Below are 19,454 nucleotides of genomic sequence, written 5' to 3' on the forward strand. Positions count from 1 at the left end.
ATATAGCCGCCTTGTTCCAAGGACTTCACAGGACTTCTCAAACTTCAAAGTAAAATTAAAGAATAACATTTAATCACAGTTATTTCTCTCAAGCTTTAGCAAAACATTGCCTGATCTTCAAAACTTGACCTTGTTTACCTTATGCAGTTGTAAAGCTTCACCATATACGCACACAAGAAACTATTCATTCTAAAGCTAGGTCTCCAAAACTGTTTTAAAAGAAATCACCATAGTTACAGAAATGCTTACATTAACTATTAATTTCAGACCCATGTTTGTTACTAGCCAGAATCCAAGAAACCATATTCGCAATAAATGATATTTATACAAATAAAATTCAGTTTGCATCACATACACAAATATATTGATCACAAGCTGAAAAGAAAACGATAAATTCAATGTACCACAACTATGAAAATGTCAAAGATGGGAAAGACAGGCTGTTTAATTGCATGGTAACACTGACAAACCTCTAGGAATGCACTCCACCGGACTTGGCATCCCCAGCAAAGACATGGTACTTGAGAGGAGCAGTTAGAAATCTATTATCATCTGTGGAACTGTGTGAGGAAATTCACTGATCCAGGATATTTCATGCCTGGTCATCAAACAGCCCCTAACTTTGGTTAGAGTTACTCTTACACACATGCAAATGTTTTGTGTGAGGAGTGCTGAAGGTATTATCAACAGTATATCAAACAGAGCTTCTGGGACAGTCAGTAACATGATATTCACTTAACTGTCCCTGCTCTTGGAACTGACAGTGAATTAGAACGGATGAATTCAAATCAGGCACAGAGAGAAAAATGGAGAGAAAGAAAGAAGGACTGGATTAAAAGAAAATAAACGACACTAAAGGGGTTACTATTAATTTTCCTTTTTTAAAATTTCTAACAACTAATTACTGAAAGAATGAGACTCCAAAATTCTCAATGTTAAAATCTGATGTTGAAGAGGTTGCTAGGCACTTGTGATGCTGCTCCTCGGATGCTGCCTGACCTGCTGTGCTTTTCCAGCACCACTCTAATCTAGATTCTGGTTTCCAGCATCTGCAGTCCTTGTTTTTACCTACTTGTAATGTTGCAACAAGATTTCTGAGAACATAATGAATAAGACTTGGCTTTTGTGTAATTTAATTCATGTCCATAGTCTAAGTACGGTAACTTCACACAATTCAACATATTTCAATGGAGAAGCAGGCCACTTTTGCCACATTGTCGTCATTCTATGGTTGGTACCAGATTCTGCTGAATTTTGCTACTCTATCCACCTGCGTGTAATCATTCATCTGTGTTGCTTCGCTGGTGGGTAAATCCATCGAGGTAGCAATTTTGAAACTGTCTTTAAATCCAGGTCTCCCCTTGTTAACAGCTTCCGTTTGATGGCTTCGTATTGGAGGTTATAAACCAAACGGTCTGGCAAGGCACCTTGGAGGAACCACTAAATTCGCAATATTTTACTAACCTCTTTAAGGCGGCGATGAGTTGAGCAATGGACACTTCTTCATGCTGTATCTGTTTATTAAAACAGAAACGTTCCACGATCATCAGAGACTTCGGTACAAGATAACTCCCCAGGACTTGATTTAATTCCTGGTAGGTCTTCTCCTAGGGTTTCTCTAGTTGCATCAGACTTGTTGAATTATGAATATCTTGCTCCCCATGGTACTCAAGAAAACCAGTACCATAATGCCTTCCAGCTACCTTATTCGCCTTTAAGTATGCATCAAAATGTTTGGTTTATAGTGTCCAACATAGTCCTATTGCTCCAAATTGGCCTGCCATTTTGTTTTCCAGGTCGAGTACCCATTTGCAGCGAGAGGTCCCTTGGTGAACACTCTCTGTCCCAGCGGCTCAGTTAGCACACTGTACTTGCCTGGCATCGACTGCAGTCCAAGTCTCGTCATGAAAGCTTTCCTTGGCATTACCTCCACAATCCTTTGCCATTTTTGGAGTCCAGGTAATATCCTTTCTGTTGTGGTTCTGTTCGCCGAGCTGGAAATTTTTGTTGCAAACGTTTCGTCCCCTGTCTAGGTGACATCCTCAGTGCTTGGGAGCCTCCTGTGAAGCGCTTCTGTGGTGTTTCCTCCGGCATTTATAGTGGCCTGTCCCTGCCGCTTCCGGTTGTCAGTTTCAGCTGTCCGCTGTAGTGGCCGGTATATTGGGTCCAGGTCGATGTGTTTGTTGATGGAGTTTGTGGATGAGTGCCATGCTTCTAGGAATTCCCTGGATGTTCTTTGTTTGGCTTGCCCTATAATGGTAGTGTTGTCCCAGTCGAATTCATGTTGCTTGTCGTCTGTGTGTGTGGCTACTAAGGATAGCTGGTCGTGTCGTTTCGTGGCTAGTTGATGTTCATGGATGCGGATCGTTAGCTGTCTTCCTGTTTGTCCTATATAGTGTTTTGTGCAGTCCTTGCATGGGATTTTGTACACTACATTAGTTTTGCTCATGCTGGGTATCGGGTCCTTCGTTCTGGTGAGTTGTTGTCTGAGGGTGGCTGTTGATTTGTGTGCTGTTATAAGTCCTAGTGGTCCCCAAAGGACTAGCCACACTACCATACATCAGGAGCATTTCAGAACTGACAGCCAGACTACTGCGACCCACCAGAGCAAGAGACTCTGGAACATTCTATACTTTATCCTTTTGTCTTCAAGAGTAACCCATTGGTCAAAGTGTATTTTTCAGAAACCCATCTCTGCAGATAAGTTTGTTCTATATTCCTGAAGAGTACTTTTGTGTGTTTCCATCTGTGTTTTGTGAATGTGTAAGAGGAAAAACATTTCATCATTACTGACTTCTTTACTGAATAAGTTTTGGTTTATACTAAACCAATAGTTGTGTCTACTGAGAAATCAGGTTGGTACATCTGGTTGTTTTAAACCTAATATAGAGATGGTATTTAGGTGTTCATCAGGGCAAGTGAAACAAGTACTTTTATTTTACATCATCCCCCATGGAATAGTGGGTCTAGAGCTACAGTGCACTCCTTGGTCATGACATGACTAAGAGGAAACCCTGGAGGTATTCATGAACATGACGGGTTACAGGTAGTTCTTGGATAACGCACAGTCCGACAGCGGGATTTGCTTATAACGTTGCTGAGGAATTAAGGAATGGTATTTTCGATAGCGCTTACCTTTGTTCACAATAGCGCGATTTCAACAGGGATTGTTTCGTGCGCTTCATTCTGAGCATGCGCCAATGTCAGCTTCTGACAGAGCAGCTTTCTGTGAGAGATACTGAACAGAGAGCAGCTGTCTGTGAAAGGTACACTACTCCTAGATTATGCCTTTCTTCGAAAAAAAATGGAAGGGCATAGAGACAAGGAAGTTAGCAAGAAGTGTCCCGGTGATAAAACTGCGGGTGGTGAATACAAAAAAAGGCTACAACACTGGAAGAGAAGTTAGATATTATAAAGCGTGTTGAGCATAAAGAGAAAATATATAATATAGCATGTTTAACAAAAAATGAGGGAGTCTACCTTATGCACCATGATGACCTTCTGTCCCTGCATAAACAATATTTTTTAAATGTACTGTGTTTAATTTTATATTGACTTTTCGGCGATTTTTGAGGGATCAAAAATTTTTGATATTTTTTGCTGGTCTGCCCCCAACCCCACTTTTCCCATAGGCCCCATTATTTATATTAAGCAATTTTCCACTAAGTGAGGTTTCGCAATTACGGCGTTATAGGAGAACTAGCTGTAACCAAAATGCTTGCAGTTGTGAGCGAGGTCAGACCTGTGGATCACAGGTTTGTTACTAAAATATCTGCTAAGAAATTCAGAAGACAACTCTTCACCTGAAGTGTGGTTAGAATGTGAAATATGATACTAAAGCAAGTTGTTGAGGTGGATATGTACATTTAAGGAGTAGCTAAATAAGCATGAAGGAGAAACGAATATAAGGATTTGTTGATAGAATGCAGGTGAATTGAGTTAGAAGGTGAAGTATAAAACTTGACTGAATGATCTGTGTGCTGTAAATAGTTTGGAAGACTTTGAATTCAGCCTAAAACATCCTAGCAATACCTCCTGCTGTAGAGCTCAGACCAAACTGATCAAGGAAGAACATTCTTGGGCTTTCCGTAGAACTAGGAGCATTGCACGAACACAAATACATCAGGCTTGCTTTTCTGCTCACCAGTTTAACATAGCCCAACAAGGGTGAATGAACCATGGAACAGTAACTGGTATTTGCTATTAACAGACACACAAACTCAGCCAATTAGAATTACAGGATGCTCCGATCAGCTAATAACTCTATTAGCATAATACCTGCGTACAGTACGTACTACTGCTTAGGGCTGAGAACACTGCCTCATACGTATAATATATATTTGCTTGTAATTATGTTGCCCACATATTTTTCAATTGATTATGAATGCAGTTTCCCATTTCACATGCCAGACTAGCTTAAGAGTTTTAAATTGTCCAAAGATTCCTACCTCGCAGGACAAGACCTTCCTTCTGAATGGTGAAAATAAACACAGCGAATGGAGCAAGTGGTGACTTTGCGATGATCATCTGTGACAAAACAATGTAGAAAAATGTTGAGTTGAAGGAAACAGAATGGAAAGTCTTCAGAAAAACAAATCTGTAGAAAGCAGGCTTGCAATAGGGCTGCCTCTCGCACTGCTTATTTCCAAGTAGTTACAAATATTACCAATCCTCACTGTTCTGCAGCCCACAATAAATACAAGATTGAATACTGTATTAACACATTTGCTGTAGAGTGTGTGGGAGCAAGCTGAGCTGCAAGGTTCATTTCCAGACATTTCGTTACCCTACTAGCTAACATCTTAGGTGGGCCTCAGGCGAAGCAATGCTGAAAATTCCTGCTTTCTATTTATATGTTTGGGTTTCTTTGGGTTGGTGATGTCATTTCCTGTGGTGAATAGCAAGCAGGAATTTTCAGCATTGCTTCGCCTGAGGCCCACTGAGGATGTGACCTAGTAGGGTAACGAAATGTCTGGAAATGAACCTTGTAGCTCAGCGAGCAAACCTACATCCAAAACCTCAACCTGAGCTACAAATCTTCTCAAAACTCGCTAAGTGTGGGAGCAGGTTACTTGCATGTGCTGTTTACCATGAGGGTTAGGCGTGATATGGACCTTTCATGTAATAAACTGTTGAAACACTCTATGCAGAATGTAGATTAGATTAGATTACTTACAGTGTGGAAACAGGCCCTTCGGCCCAACAAGTCCACAGCGACCCTCCGAAGAGCAACCCACCCAGATCCATTCCCCTACATTTGGCCCTTCACTTAACACTATGGACAATTTAGCATGGCCAATTCACCTAACCTGCACATTTTTGGACTGTGGGAGGAAACCCATGTAGACATGGGGAGAATGTGCAAACTCCACACAGACAGTTGCCTGAGGCGGGAATTAAACCCGGGTCTCTGGCGCTGTGAGGCAGCAGTGCTAACCATTGTGCCACCATGCCGCCCTGGACAACTCATGGTTGGCCAAGTACCTTACCAGTTATAAGGAAGCTTCCTCTACAATGCCCATTGTACACATCTCAAACCAAGTATGGCATTAGCTTAGAGAGTAAACAAAATGTCTTGCAAAAACCTGAGCTTCAAGTTGCTGTCACTCAGCACCTTAATCCAACCTCTCAGAATATTTCCCAATTCAGACTGTGAAATTTTCATTCCTCATATCAACTATTATTATAGTCTTACTAAATTAACTAAGTAATGCACTTTGCTGGACTGAACACACATACAACCTATGTATCTTCCTTCAAGACGTCTCTTCCCATCCACACTGATACCTTCGTAATCATCTAAGATTCCATTCTTGGTTCCTCCTCATCTCACATCTCGTTGACAGCATCCACTGACGTTGGATCACTTTCCATGTTAATGCAGACGACATGGAGTTCTACCTGTGCATTACCTCTCTTGACCTCTTTCCAGATTCAGTGTCATCAATTCTTTGCATTCTTTCAATTATGGCCTCTTGCATATCCTCAAATTTCAACGCTGTATCATTGGCAGCTGTGCCTTCAGCTGTCTGGGTCACAAAATCCACATTTTTTTCTTGAACCTTTCTGCATCAATAGCAACCTCTTGCTACATTTTATACCTAAAGTCACAAACTGTTTCCCAGGCTTTTGGGCACCCATTCCAAAACCTCCTGCATTCCAACAATCATTTCCAAAATACTTCATAGGCTACAAAGACATGGGGGCTTCCTGAGACACTAAACAAATGTAAGGCTTTTATTATTGGTACATATGTACATTTGAATTAGGAGCAGGAGTGAAAGACAGGCCATTGAACCTACTCTGCCCTTCAATAAGGCCATGGCTGATATGATGAGTCCACATTCCTGTTCACCCTGATAACATTTCACCTACGTGCTTATCACAAAAATATCTATCTCTGCCTTAAAAACATTATCTCCTCCTTCAGCTAAATACTTGATTAGGCTCTTGTGAAACACAATGTGTTTTACATAAAAGGTGATACATAAATGCAAGCATTTGCCAATCATGGATGATGTTTAAACATATGCATTGATTGAATGGTTCTTTGGGTCATGATGACGCCACTGAGAGATCAGGATTCAGGCTCTCTCTCTCTCTGTCTCTCTGATTCACTGAGTATCTGCTAATTTGTCAGAGGATCTCAAATTTAAAGTTGAAGGGTTAGGAGAGAAAAATTATCTTAGCGGTCTTAACTCTAAAGAGATGCAGTGGGAGATAAGCTACTGTTTTGCCAGAGGAAAACATATTGTACTATACCAACTATTTACTGTTAGTTCACGTATCTTTAAATAAACCACTTGTTAGTCTGAAGTCTGTTTCGCATCTTGGTCTAGTGTTTATTAAGTTAAGCTTCTATAAAGAGAGCACTCAGGTGCCACATGCATCCCTTAATACAAAGAATTTATTAATCTGTTTTGTAATTTTCAATTGGCCTTCCCAGCTATTCGTTCCAAATTTCCACTGCCCTTTGTGTGAACCCAAGTGGTTCCTGACATCACTCATTGAGTGGCCTCTAATTTTAAGGTTATGTCCCCTTGTTCTGGACTTCCCCACCGGATAGAACTGTTTCTGTCTATCCTGCCTACCAAATCGGTTAATCATTTCAACGCCCCAATAAGATCATGTGCTACTCGAAGGACACAAGCTCAGTCGCCAGCCAAATGATTGTTGTTCGTGTGTACACACCTCAACGGTGAATGTCAACAGGATACTTCAAGAGCAATACAATCAATTCCTGCCAAATAGTGTGGTCTAGCAGGCTATTAAACTAGGACTGGTATCACAGAGCTTAATCCTGTGTACATTCAATGGCCAGGTTTGCACACCCAGTCAAAAGTGATCAAAGTGACTACTTTGATTGATTTTGCACTGTGTTGAGGCAAGGGTGCTGAAAGATCACGAAACCTTTGGCTCACACCCTTTGTCAACTGAACCACAGTGGGAGGGGTCAACCACTAGCTTCTTAATACTGAACTGTGATTCCTAACTCTAATCTCAGCACAGAGTAAACATGGCTAAGGTCTCTTCACTGCAAAGGGATGTGTTGACAAGCCTTCCTTGTTTCGTTCTCCTGCCTTCTCTCTCTCTAGTCCTAATTGGTTGAGTGCCGAATGCCATCCATTTGCCAGCGAGAGGCAATTCCAGACTTTGAGGAGGGGGGGTCAGGGCAACATCTGGTTCCCACATATACAACAGAAGAAGGATTAGCTGCTTGACTTGCTCTGCTTGAGGTCTCTGCAGGTACAATGCCATTTATATTTTAGATGGAAAAATAAAAGCCTCAGAATGTGCATTTCCTTTGGGAGTTAACAGCTCCTGTTGCATCACAAGGTCAAGTCAGATTTCTACATCTCACAAACTAACTGGTGCCTCATTAGTGGGTGAACTTGGCTGATGAGTCCTAGATCGAGTAGAAATGTTCGAACTCTTTACTCTCAGTTCTCTATTTTTCCAATCGGACTCAGGTTAATGCCTCCTCCTGGTTCAAATTGCCAAAAATCTGTAATTTTCAAAGTCACCATGTATCATGTGTGAGTCTAGACATTACTCAGCATCACTACATTACATTACATTACATTTTTTTTACATTACATTACAGTGTAGAAACAGGCCCTTCGGCCCAACAAGTCCACACCGACCCGCCGAAGCGCAACCCACCCATACCCCTACATTTACCCCTTACCTAACACTACGGGTAATTTAGCATGGCCAATTCACCTGACCTGCACATCTTTGGACTGTGGGAGGAAACCGGCGCACCCGGAGGAAACCCACGCAGACACGGGGAGAACGTGCAAACTCCACACAGTCGGTCGCCTGAGGCGGGAATTGAACCCGGGTCTCTGGCGCTGTGAGGCAGCAGTGCTAACCACTGTGCCACCGTGCCGCCCACTCTTTCTCTCTCTCTCTCTCTCTCATGTACAATATACCATCTCTCAAAGTCCTCTTATACCTAAAGGCTAGCAGGTGCCCATGAACTCCATCACTTACAAATTGTCAGTGGTTCAAAGTCTGAGAACTTGTTACTTTTGGGAGTTACCTTCACCAGACAAACTGCTGAGGGTCAAGATGGCAGCTTCCAACACCCTTCTTAAGGATGACCATGAGTGGCAATTGTCTTGCCAGTGACACCACATCTTGCGAACTAATCTAGGGATGGATAATAAATAATAGTCATTTCAGGAGGGGACATGAAAAGTCATTGACGGATAGGATCAAGGAAAACCGTAAGGCTTTCTATAGGTATATCAGGAATAAAAGAATGACGAGAGTAAGATTAGGACCAGTCAAGGATAGTAGTGGGAAATTGTGAGTGGAGTCAGAGGAGATAAGGGAAGTGCTAAATGAATATTTTATGTCAGTATTCACACTGGAAAACAACAATGTTGTTGAGGAGAATACTGAGATACATGCTACTAGACTGGACGGGATTGAGGTTCACAAGGAGGAGGTGTTAGCAATTCTGGAAAGTGTGAAAATAGATAAGTCCCCTGGGCTGGATGGGATTTATCCAAGGATTCTCTGGAAAGCCAGAGAGGAGGTTGTACAGCCTTTGGCTTTGATCATTATGTTGTCATTGCTACAAGAATAGTGCCAGAAGACTGGAGGATCGTAAATGTTGTCCCCTTGTTCAAGAAGGGGAGTAGAGACAACCCTGGTAATTATAGACCAGTGAGGCTTACTTCATTTGTGGATAAAGTGTTAGAAAAGGTTACAAGAGAGAGGATTTATAATCATCCAGAAAGGAATAAGTTGATTAGGGATAGTCAGCATGGTTTTGTGAAGGGTAGGTCATGCCTCACAAATCTTATTGGAGTTCTTTAAGAAGGTGACCAAACAGATGGATGAGGGTAAAGCAGTGTGTATGGATTTCAGTAATGCACTTGGTTCCCCATGGTAGGCTATTGCACAAAATACAGAGGCATGGGATTGAGGGTGATTTAGCGGTTTACCTTAGAAATTGGCTAGCTGAAAGAAGACAGAGGGTGGTGGTTGACGGTAAATATTCATCCTGGAGTTCAGTAGTGGTGTACTTCAAGGATTGTTTTGGGCCCACTGCTGTTTGTCATTTTTAGAAATGACTTGGATGAGGGCATAGAAAGATAGGTTAGTAAATTTGCAGATGTCACTATGGTCAGTAGAGTTGTTGATAGTGTCGAAGAATGTTGTGGGTTACAGAGGGACATAGATAAACTGACAGCTGGGCTGAGAGGTGGGAAATGGAGTTTAATGTGGAAAAATGTGAGGTGATTCACTTTGGCAGGAGCAACAGGAATAGAGTACTAGGTTAATGGTAAAATTCTTGGTCGTGAAGATGAACAGAGAGATCTTGGTGTCCATGTACCTAGATCTCTCAAAGTTGCCACCCAGGTTGATAGGATTATAAAGAAGGCATACAGTGTGTTAGTTTTTAATTAGTAGAGGGATTGAGTTTCAGAGCCATGAAGTCATGCTGCAGCTGTATAACACTCTTGGGTGTGGCCACACTTGGAGTATCATGTACAGTTCTGGTCACCACATTGTAGGAAGGATGTGGAAGTTTTAGAAAGGGTTCAGAGAAGATTTACTAGGATATTGCCTAATATGGAAGGAAGGCCTTACAAGGAAAGGCTGAGGGACTTGAGGATGTTTTTGTTAGAGAAGAAGGTTGAGAGGTGACTTAATTGAGACATAGAAGATTATCAGAGGGTTAGATAGATTGGACAGTTAGAGCCTTTTTCCTCGGATGGTGATAGGACAGATGTCAGAGGTAGTTCCTTTACTCAGAGGGTAGTAGGGGCATGGAATGCACTGCCTGCAACAGTAGTAGACTCATCAACTTTAAGGGCATTTAAACGGTAATTGGATAGGCATATGGATGAAAATTGAATAGTATACACTAGATGGGCTTCAAATTGGTTTCGCAAGTCTGTGTAATAGGAGGGCTGAAGGGCCTGTACTGCGCTGTAATGTTCTATGTTCTAGAACATTTCACAAGCACATTGTGAAACATACTGTCACTGAACAGCTATCGAGAGTGGATCCTTAGCTGTATTTTTCTCAGCCCAATCATTAAGGTCCGTCAAAGTATTATAAGTGCTGCCATCCGCATTGAATTCAGCAAGTTAAAGGCAGTTCGCAATTGAATCTGGGGCTCTCTGGAACTGCATGGCTCAGCACACATTCCTGATGAAGGGCTCTTGCCCAAAACATCAAATCTCCTGCTCCTCAGATGCTGCCTGACCCTACTGTGCTTTTCCAGCATCACACTCTTGACTCTAACCTCCAGCATTTGCAATCCTTACTTTCGTTCAGCACATGTTATGTACAGACCACCAGTGGAAATGTCATTTATCACATATTAAGTTTGTTCTGAGAATTTATTCCATTATGAAAGCACTTGAACACTTCTGTGTTACTCTTCACCCTTCGAATTAGAATCCCTACAGTATGGAAACAGGCTCTTCAGCTCAACAAGTCCACACTGACTCTCCGAAGAGTAACCCACCCAGACCTATTCCCCTACCCTATATTTACCCCTGACTAATGCACCCAGCCTACACACCCCTGAAAACTATGGGCAATTTAGCATGGCCAATTCACTTGACATGCACATATTTGGAATGTGGGAGGAAACCAGGGCACCGTGAGGAAATCCACGCAGACACGGGGAGAATGTGCAAACTCCACACAGACAGTCAGTCGCCAGGGGGTGGAATAGAACCTGGGCCCCTGGCACTGAGGCAGCAGTACTAACCACTGCCCTTCCTTATGATTTCTGTTCATTTTCATTGAATGACCATCCACAGAGAAACAGGACTTTAGATTAGATTGCTTACAGTGTGAAAACAGGTCCTTCGGCCCAACAAGTCCACATCAACCCTCCGGAGAGCAACCCACCCATAGCCCTACATTTACCCCTTCAGCTAACACTATAGGCAGTTTAGCATGGCCAATACACCTGACCTACACATTTTTGGACTGTGGGAGGAAACCCACGCAGACACAGGGAGAATGTGCAAACTCCACATAGACAGTTGCCTGAGGCAGAGATTGAACCCAGGTCTCTGGCGCTGTGAGGTAGCAGTGCTAACCACTGTGCCACCGTGCCGCCCAGAAATCAGAAATCGTTTCTTGCTGAGGCTGTCCAGATTTAGTTGAGGTTACGACAATTGACCTCAATAACTCTGCCCTCCAGTACATTACCCTGTGACCTTGATTGCAAGTGTGTGATATTTGGGTGAAGAAAGTAACAGGCCCATTGCCAGTCAGCATTCAGGTGATGAAGGATGATCTCTTGACGCATGCTCTTAGTGCGCACATGCGTAATGGCCTGCCAGTGTTTCTTAAGACTTTGGTTTTTTGGATTGTCTGTAGCGAGGAGGGACTCTCTTGCTCTTCAGTATAGTCTGATCCTAGCTCTGATCTCGGTGGTACCCAACTAGTCCCGCCCTGCCATTTGGAAATAAATACATTTATTGCTACTCTTTGTTTTTTGCTGGCCTACCAGTTTTCTATACATTTCAACACACAACCTCCAATCCCACAGACTTCAATCTTGCCTGCTAATCAAAGAGTAAAGGAGAGTAATCACGACACTAGGTACACCAAGTTCCTTATGTAGTAAATTAGGCCATCGTCACATAGTTAACGAATCATTCGGACTTCACTGTCAACCACAATATAGGTGGAAGTGAGGGGCTCTTGTGTTTGCATTAACACTTGTTTGACACCTTTCACAATCTCAGGTCATCCTGAAGAGCTTAACAGCCAATAACGTACTTGTGAAGTGTAGTCAGTGATGTAATTTAGGAAACGTGGCAAGAAATTTGCATGTAGCGCTAACAGCATTATGATAATAACCAGGTAATTTGATGCCAAATGAGGGATAAATATTGCTCAGGCCCCTCATCGGTGAAAACAGTATAATGGGATCTTTTCAGCACATGAGAGAAAAGAGGGGGCTTTAGTTTGAGGCAGCACCGCCAACATTCCCTGAGTGCGGATCTAAAGCGTCAGCCTTGATTTTCATGCTCAAGCCTCAAGGATGAAATCTGAGTCGACGTCCTGACTCAGAACTGAGAATGTGACCAACTGAGCTGCAGTTAACAAGAACTGACTAACTTCTGAGTTAACCCATTCAATTTATCGAATCTGAAAATAAACACAGAAAATGCTGAAGTAGTGTGAAAAGATGGTTTGAAACATGCAGTCTTTCTCTCCCCACATATGCCTCAGACTGGCTGACTTATCTCCCCCCAGTATTTTCTTCTGTTTCGTACCAAGTGAAAACTGGTTTACTCTGATTGATGGTCTTAACTGGCCAGATTTATTTTCCTTGAGAATTGCTTTGGTAGCTGTTACTCCAGAGAAATAAGGAGTGTTTGCAGAGCCTGTGGTATGTCACTAAACAAATCCGACATCCATAGCCTAACGCATGCCATGGTGACCCCCAGTTCATACTTGATAACTAACCCAGCCTCTAATCCTCTTCATTCAAATCAATAAGGTGCATTCGTGTAGTACCTTGAACATTATAAAATATTCTCCAGTGTTTTACAAGAGCGATCAACAAGTAAAATTTGACACTGAGCCAAGTGAGACAACATTAGGTCAGGAGACTATATATTTGGTCAAGGAAATAGGTTTTACAGTTTGTTTTAAAGGAAAAGTGAAAGGTGGCGAGGTTTAGGGAGATAATTCCCAAATTTAAGGCTCATTTACCTAAAGGCACAGTGACAATGGCAGGACAAAAGAATTTACTACCTACAATCCATAGGACAACTACTTGCTTCAACCAAATTTTAGTTTTAAAGGACCTCTGTTAGATCATTTTACGCCTTTTCTTCTCTAGAGAAGAATAATACATACACTCTTATCTTTGATATAATGTAGTCTGTGACATATTGCGCACCTAGCTGCTTTCTAATCTTGAACCAAAACCTCTTCAATTCCAGGGCTTATACTGAATTCGCAGTTTTAGTTTGTTTAATTTTAGTTGACCTTCGACTTTGTCAAATATCATTTGGGATGTTAGTAACATCGTGTCATAGGGCTGTCAACACAACTTGTCATTGTTGTGCAGGCAGGGACTGTGGGGAAAGAAAGTGCTGAGTTGAATTCCCCAGAGGTCATTCACTTTCATTTACATAAATGACCTCAACTTTGAAATTTAATACGAAGTGGTCAAATTTGCAACTGGGATGAGGCAATGAAGCCAGAGGAAATAGTTGCAAATTATGCAGTGAGCTAGACAGAATAATGATATGGGCAGACCAATAGCTGAGAGAAAGGTTCATGAAGACAACAACAATGTTCCACATCACATGCACTCCCCAAACCCTAGTGAGGCAGGGACTGTTGCCTCTCTGAGGGAAAAATGGATAAGTACATAAAGGAGAGGAGGAGGTGATTGTGGAGAAAAAACAGGCAGCAAACAGCTGGAACAAGGTACATTGAGCCAAATGACCTCATTCTGTCATATAAAATGCTACATTTCTATGATCCACTGACTGCAAGATTAAGGTTTGAAGCAACTATTTGCGATCTCAGGCAAGACTACAGACTTTGCAGGACATACTCTGATGATAAGGAAACAAAGTTGAATGTTCTTATCCTACCAGATTTTAAGTACATAAGGAACAGGAAGAGGCCATTCAGCCCCTCAAGTTGATTCAATCAAATCCTGGTTGACCTGTTCCGCAACTCCATCTCTTACTTTTGCTCCAAATGCCACGATAACTTTACACAACTATATCTATGAACTTGATTTTGAAGGTTTCACTTGCATCTCTGCCCTTTGAGAAGAGAGTTCTAGACCTTTCAGTCGCATGCCCTGCATCAATTTCTTGTTAGGGAAATTAATGTTTATAAGTGGAGAGATGGAAACACAACATCACAGCCAAGTTTCCTCCAGCTACTGATGACTGTCAATGCACTATATTTATCTTCCTGTTAACCAATCCTATCCATATTGAATTATATGTGTGAAGTTGATGTACTTTGAAAAGAAGGGATAGGAAGTGGCAATACAGACTTAATGGCACTGTTCGAAAGAGTGTGCAGGAACTCAGCAACTTGGGCGCACGTCCATCAGGTAGTGGTCAGCACATGGTGTCCTCGAGACCCTGCGGGAGAGGAAGAGGATGAATCTTGTCGTGTGGCTCCCTGAGCAGACTGCCAAAGTCATTTGGCAGAATGCCTCTTCACCAGAACTTTACAACCAGTACCAAGACATAGCTTGGCTGGTGGTGAGAAGGGCAGTGCCTGTCAGATCCTTCATGTATGCCAGGACACTCTCCACCCACCACACACTGCCCTCGAAGTGGGGAGAAGAGATTGTCACACACCCCCTTCTGGAATGTGCCTTTGCAAAAGAGGGCTGGGAAGAGATGCAGTGGGTTTTGTCGAGGTTTGTCCCTTGCCATTCTATGACGTAGGATTCTGTGCTTTATGTTCCCCGGGACGCATACCGAGACAAACATTGACTGTGCCAGAAGGAGCATCAACTCAGAGTAAGGCACACTTTTCTCTGCCTGATCTTGTTGGTCTTCCATTGTAAGCTTGATCCGAGTGTTGTAGATGGATACTTTCCATGTCCAGGATTACATGCTGACCAATGCACTAAAGGTTAGGGACAGTTGCAACTAAGGCACTGCAGGGGAAGACCACTTTCTAAGGTCTTTTGGACAAAGCAAAACAAGGTCCATTGAGTTTCAAGATACTCTCGCAGCGTTAATAGGAATGTAAATAGATTCCTTTCACATTTAGAAAATGCTTTTGTTGCAACTGAATTGAAGCTCTAACACAGTATAGTAATCCACGATATTTTCTGCAAAGTCTGCACAGAACTGTTTTGTCCTTGTTTTTATTTATAGATTATTTATGAATAATGCATATTTTTGTTTCAAAAAAAGTGCATGTGCATGCATCTTTGAAGATATTGAGAGATTGTTCAGTTGGGCCATGTAGGACTTTAGGCTTCACAAACAGATACAGACAGCACAAAAGCAAGTAAGTTCGGCTGAATTCTTATAAAGCTCTGATCAGCCCTCAGTTACAGTACTGCCAATAGTTCAGGGCACCACACTTCAGAAAGGACATGAGAGTCCTTGTGAGAGCACAAAGGAGATTTACCAGAATAGTTTTGAAGGTAGGGGATATTAGAAACAAGATTAGCTCACAGAATCTGGGACTGTTTTCATTAATGCAAAAGAAATTGAAGGGATTTTGTTTAAGGTTTACAGGATTAATACAGTTTTGGATAAGGTAGGTAAGGAAAGGCTTTTCTCATTGCCTTACAGTATAGCGTTCAGAGACATAGAGTAAAGGTTTTGGGTAAGAGTTGGAGGCAGAAAGTGAGGAAGATCCATGTTTTAAGGAGTGAACAGTAATGATCTGAAATGTGCTGTCTGAGAGACTGGTGGAAGCAGAGACGATTGATGATTTCAAAATGAAAATGGATGGGTGCCTGAAGAAAAGAAACTTGCAGATCTGTAGGGATGCAGCAAGGTTATGATTCTTCTGAGGTCTTAGCCCAGCTCAACAGGATGAACAGCTTCACTCTCTGCCATGAATAAGCCTTATGACTCATTATTTATCTTTTAGATGAAGTTTACCCACTCCATTGCTGTTGTTTAGGTCCATCAATCCATCATTGATTATCCTGTAGTCTCCAGAAATTAAAATTTAATGTCCCTGAGCCACCAAGAAGAAATAGCCTGTATGTTTGGTTTGCATTAGGAGGAGAGACTGGATAGGCTGGGACTTCTTTCCCTTGAGCATAAGCAGTTGAGGGGTGACCTTCCAGAGGTGTATAAAATCACAAGGGGTACTCATAAGGTGAACAGCAGGTCTCTTTTCACCAAGGTTGTGAGATTTCAAGTCCACGGGGCATATTTTTACGGTGAGAGGGGAAAGACTTAGAAAAGACACGAGGGGTAACTTTTTTTTAACACAAGAGAGTGGTTCGCGTGTGGGATGAACTGCCAGAGGAAGTGGTGGATGCCGGTACAATTACAACATTTAAAAGACATTTGGCGAAGTACATGAATAAGAAATATTTGGAGGGATATGGGCCAAGCGCAGGCAGGTGGGACTAGTTTAGTTTGGGATTATGGTCAGCATGGACTGGTTGGACCGAAGGGTCTGTTTCTGTGCTGTATGACTTCATGACAAAAGGCTGTTTGCCACCAATCAAGAATTATTTGGTTTCTGATGGGCTAAGGGGCTTTGGCCATGTCAGGCACACAAGGGTGAGGGGAGTGTGGACGGATGACCATGTGATTGAACCCCCTACTATAATTGCCAACCTAAAAATACTGCCTCACTAAACAGAATGATATGTTATTGAATGCTACACAAGGATGGACAACACACGTGCGTAAAGACAAATACTCATCACCAATGATCACCAAAAAGATCCTACAGGCATTAGACAAAAAAAAAGCAACAAGATCTGGACAATATCCATGCTTGGGCTGACAAGTAACATTAGCACCACGCAGATGCCAGGCTATGACCATCACCAATAAGATACTATCTAATAGACACTCTCTGACATTCAATGGTGTTACCATCACCGAATCCCCACTGTCAACATCTGTGGGGTTACCGCTGACCAGAAACTCAACTTGACTCATCACATAAACAACTAGGAGAAAGTGAGGACTGCAGATGCTGGAGATCAGAGCTGGCAACAAGCGTAGGTCATGCTTAGGCAAGTAACTCACCTCCTGAGTCCCCAAAGCCTGTTCAATATTTCAAGGTACAAATCAGGAGTGAGATGGAATACTCCCCACTTGCCTGGATGGGAGCAGCTCAAGAAGCTTGCCTCCATCCAGGACAATGCATTCCACTTGATTGGCTCTACATCCACAAGCATCCATTCCCTCCACCACTGATGTTCAGTAGCAGCGGTGTGTACTATCTAGAAGATGCACTGCAGAAATTCACCAAAGATCCTTAGACAGCACCTTCCAAACCCTCAAACACTTCCATCTAGAAGGACAAGAGCAGCAGGTACATGAGAACACCATCACCTACAAGTTCCCAGTTGCCCAAGTGTTTGGAAGGCACCATTCAAGGACTCTCAGTGAATTTCTGTATTGTTTGAAAATTTGTGGTAAGTCAGTGGTGGCAAATGTTCAATTAGGGTCAGACCCAGCATGATACATGTGATGCAGAGATTACAACTTGCATTTATATGGTGTAATTTGGTAAAATGCTACACAATGGAATTATTGAATTATCAACAAGATGACATAGACAAAAAAAACTGAGTCATTCCAAGTAATACATTTGGATCTTTAGATGTCATAACTTTCTTGCTGGGCTATATCTAATTACAAACATCTTTTAATAACCTAAGCACTAAACCAAAGTTGTTTTTCCTGAACCAATCTTAAAAAGGAAATATTTGATTTCCTCCAATGTGGCTGATTATGTTCCTGCACTTTGTGAGAACACTTAGAAGGTGCTTTTGAACACGGTGATTTTTCATCGCAGCAATCAGAACATATCCAGAGGTGAGATACAAGGTTTCACTTAGGATGTGGGAGGGAGAAGAATGAATAATTGAAAGTATTGCACCTTCTTTTGTTAAGGGAGCTTTTACACTACGATGTATATTTACATTACAACTTTAATCAAGTAAAACATTCAAAGAAACTTCATACGAGTATTCTAAAATGAAAATGATGATGACCCCCACAAGCAAATATCAGATTAGCAGACCAAAAGCTTCGTCAACGAGGTAAGTTTTAAGGAGTGTCCTAAAGGAGGAAAATGATGTAGAGAGGGAGAGATATATAAGGAAATTACTTAAGGGCTTAGGAAATTGAAGAAAGACATAGCCACTAAAAGTTGAGCGATTAAAATTAGAGATGTTTAATTAGAGGAACATAAACATCTCAGAGCGTTGCGGCCTAGAGGCAGGGATAGCCAAAGTCATGGAGGATTTTGAAAACAAAAATGAGAACTGTAAAATCCAACACTGCTTGATCACAAGCCACTGTAGATCAGAGTTCATAGTTGACTATGTCCATCAAGTAAAAGTACAAATAAAGTCAGCTACGCATCCTATGGTCAGAACTCACTATTATAAACCAAAGGCCACCTGAATGAGGGAGCAGAAGAAACATATCACATCAAGAGTCAAACACCTTCAGGACAAGAAAGAGAAATCATTTAAAAAGAAGTGGATATAACTAAGTGCATGTAGACACAGGGACAAGCAGGCACAAGTTAAATGCATTTCTACGGGTAGAGACATATACAATAAAAAGCTGGAGGATGACTACACATGTTCACGTGAATTTGGGTACACAGAAAAATGGTCATGCTTGTTTGTTCATGTGCACACAGACACAGTATCATACTAACGTCTTCTCTTCAGATTTATTGTTACAGAACCACAGAATCCCTACAGTGTGGAAGCTGGCTATTTGGCCCACTGAGTCCACAGTGACCCTCCGAAGAACATTCCAACCAGACCTAACCACTACCCTCTCCCTGTAACCCTGCATTTCCTGCTGCTAATCCACCTAGCCTGCACCTCCCTGAAACTGCATGGGCAATTTAGCATGGCCAGTCCCCTTAACCTGCACACCTTTGGATTGTGGCAAGAAACTCACGCATACATGGGGAGAACACGCAAACTTCACACAGTGTGTGGTCGGAAGGTGGAATCGAACCCGGGTCCCTGGCGCTGTGAGGCAGCAGTGCTGACCACTGAGTCACAGTGCCAGCCCAATTTCATACTTCACAAAAATGTATACTTCATTGTTGACCTGTGGGAATGACTGGTAAGGCTGGTTTTGAGTAACTGGTAATGAAGCATCTTCTGAGTGATACAGGAGTGTGGTATGAAGAGCCAGCTCAAAGAGAAACTAAGAGCCAACAGGCTTGATTTGGGACTTGAATCACCTATAGCCAAACCAAGTAAATGCAGCACCTTTCTTTCCTGAATG

The 19,454-nt window shown here is 42.1% G+C and overlaps 1 protein-coding gene across 6 annotated transcripts in view; it reads right to left on the reverse strand.

Annotated features, from left to right (window-relative positions):
* Positions 1 to 19,454, reverse strand: part of rad51b (RAD51 paralog B) — a 550,826-nt gene that overhangs the window by 116,871 nt on the left and 414,501 nt on the right. For all 6 annotated transcript variants that reach the window (XM_087990130.1, XM_087990129.1, XM_087990128.1 and 3 more), the window contains one exon: positions 4,449 to 4,527. In XM_087990130.1, coding sequence (XP_087846256.1) covers positions 4,449 to 4,527 — 79 coding nt within the window. The remainder of the gene's footprint in view (positions 1 to 4,448; positions 4,528 to 19,454) is intronic.

The sequence above is a fragment of the Chiloscyllium plagiosum genome, unplaced genomic scaffold (assembly GCF_037043375.1).
Source record: "Chiloscyllium plagiosum isolate Xiang-an unplaced genomic scaffold, Cpla_swu_hap1 HiC_scaffold_8, whole genome shotgun sequence".
NCBI lineage: Eukaryota > Metazoa > Chordata > Chondrichthyes > Orectolobiformes > Hemiscylliidae > Chiloscyllium > Chiloscyllium plagiosum.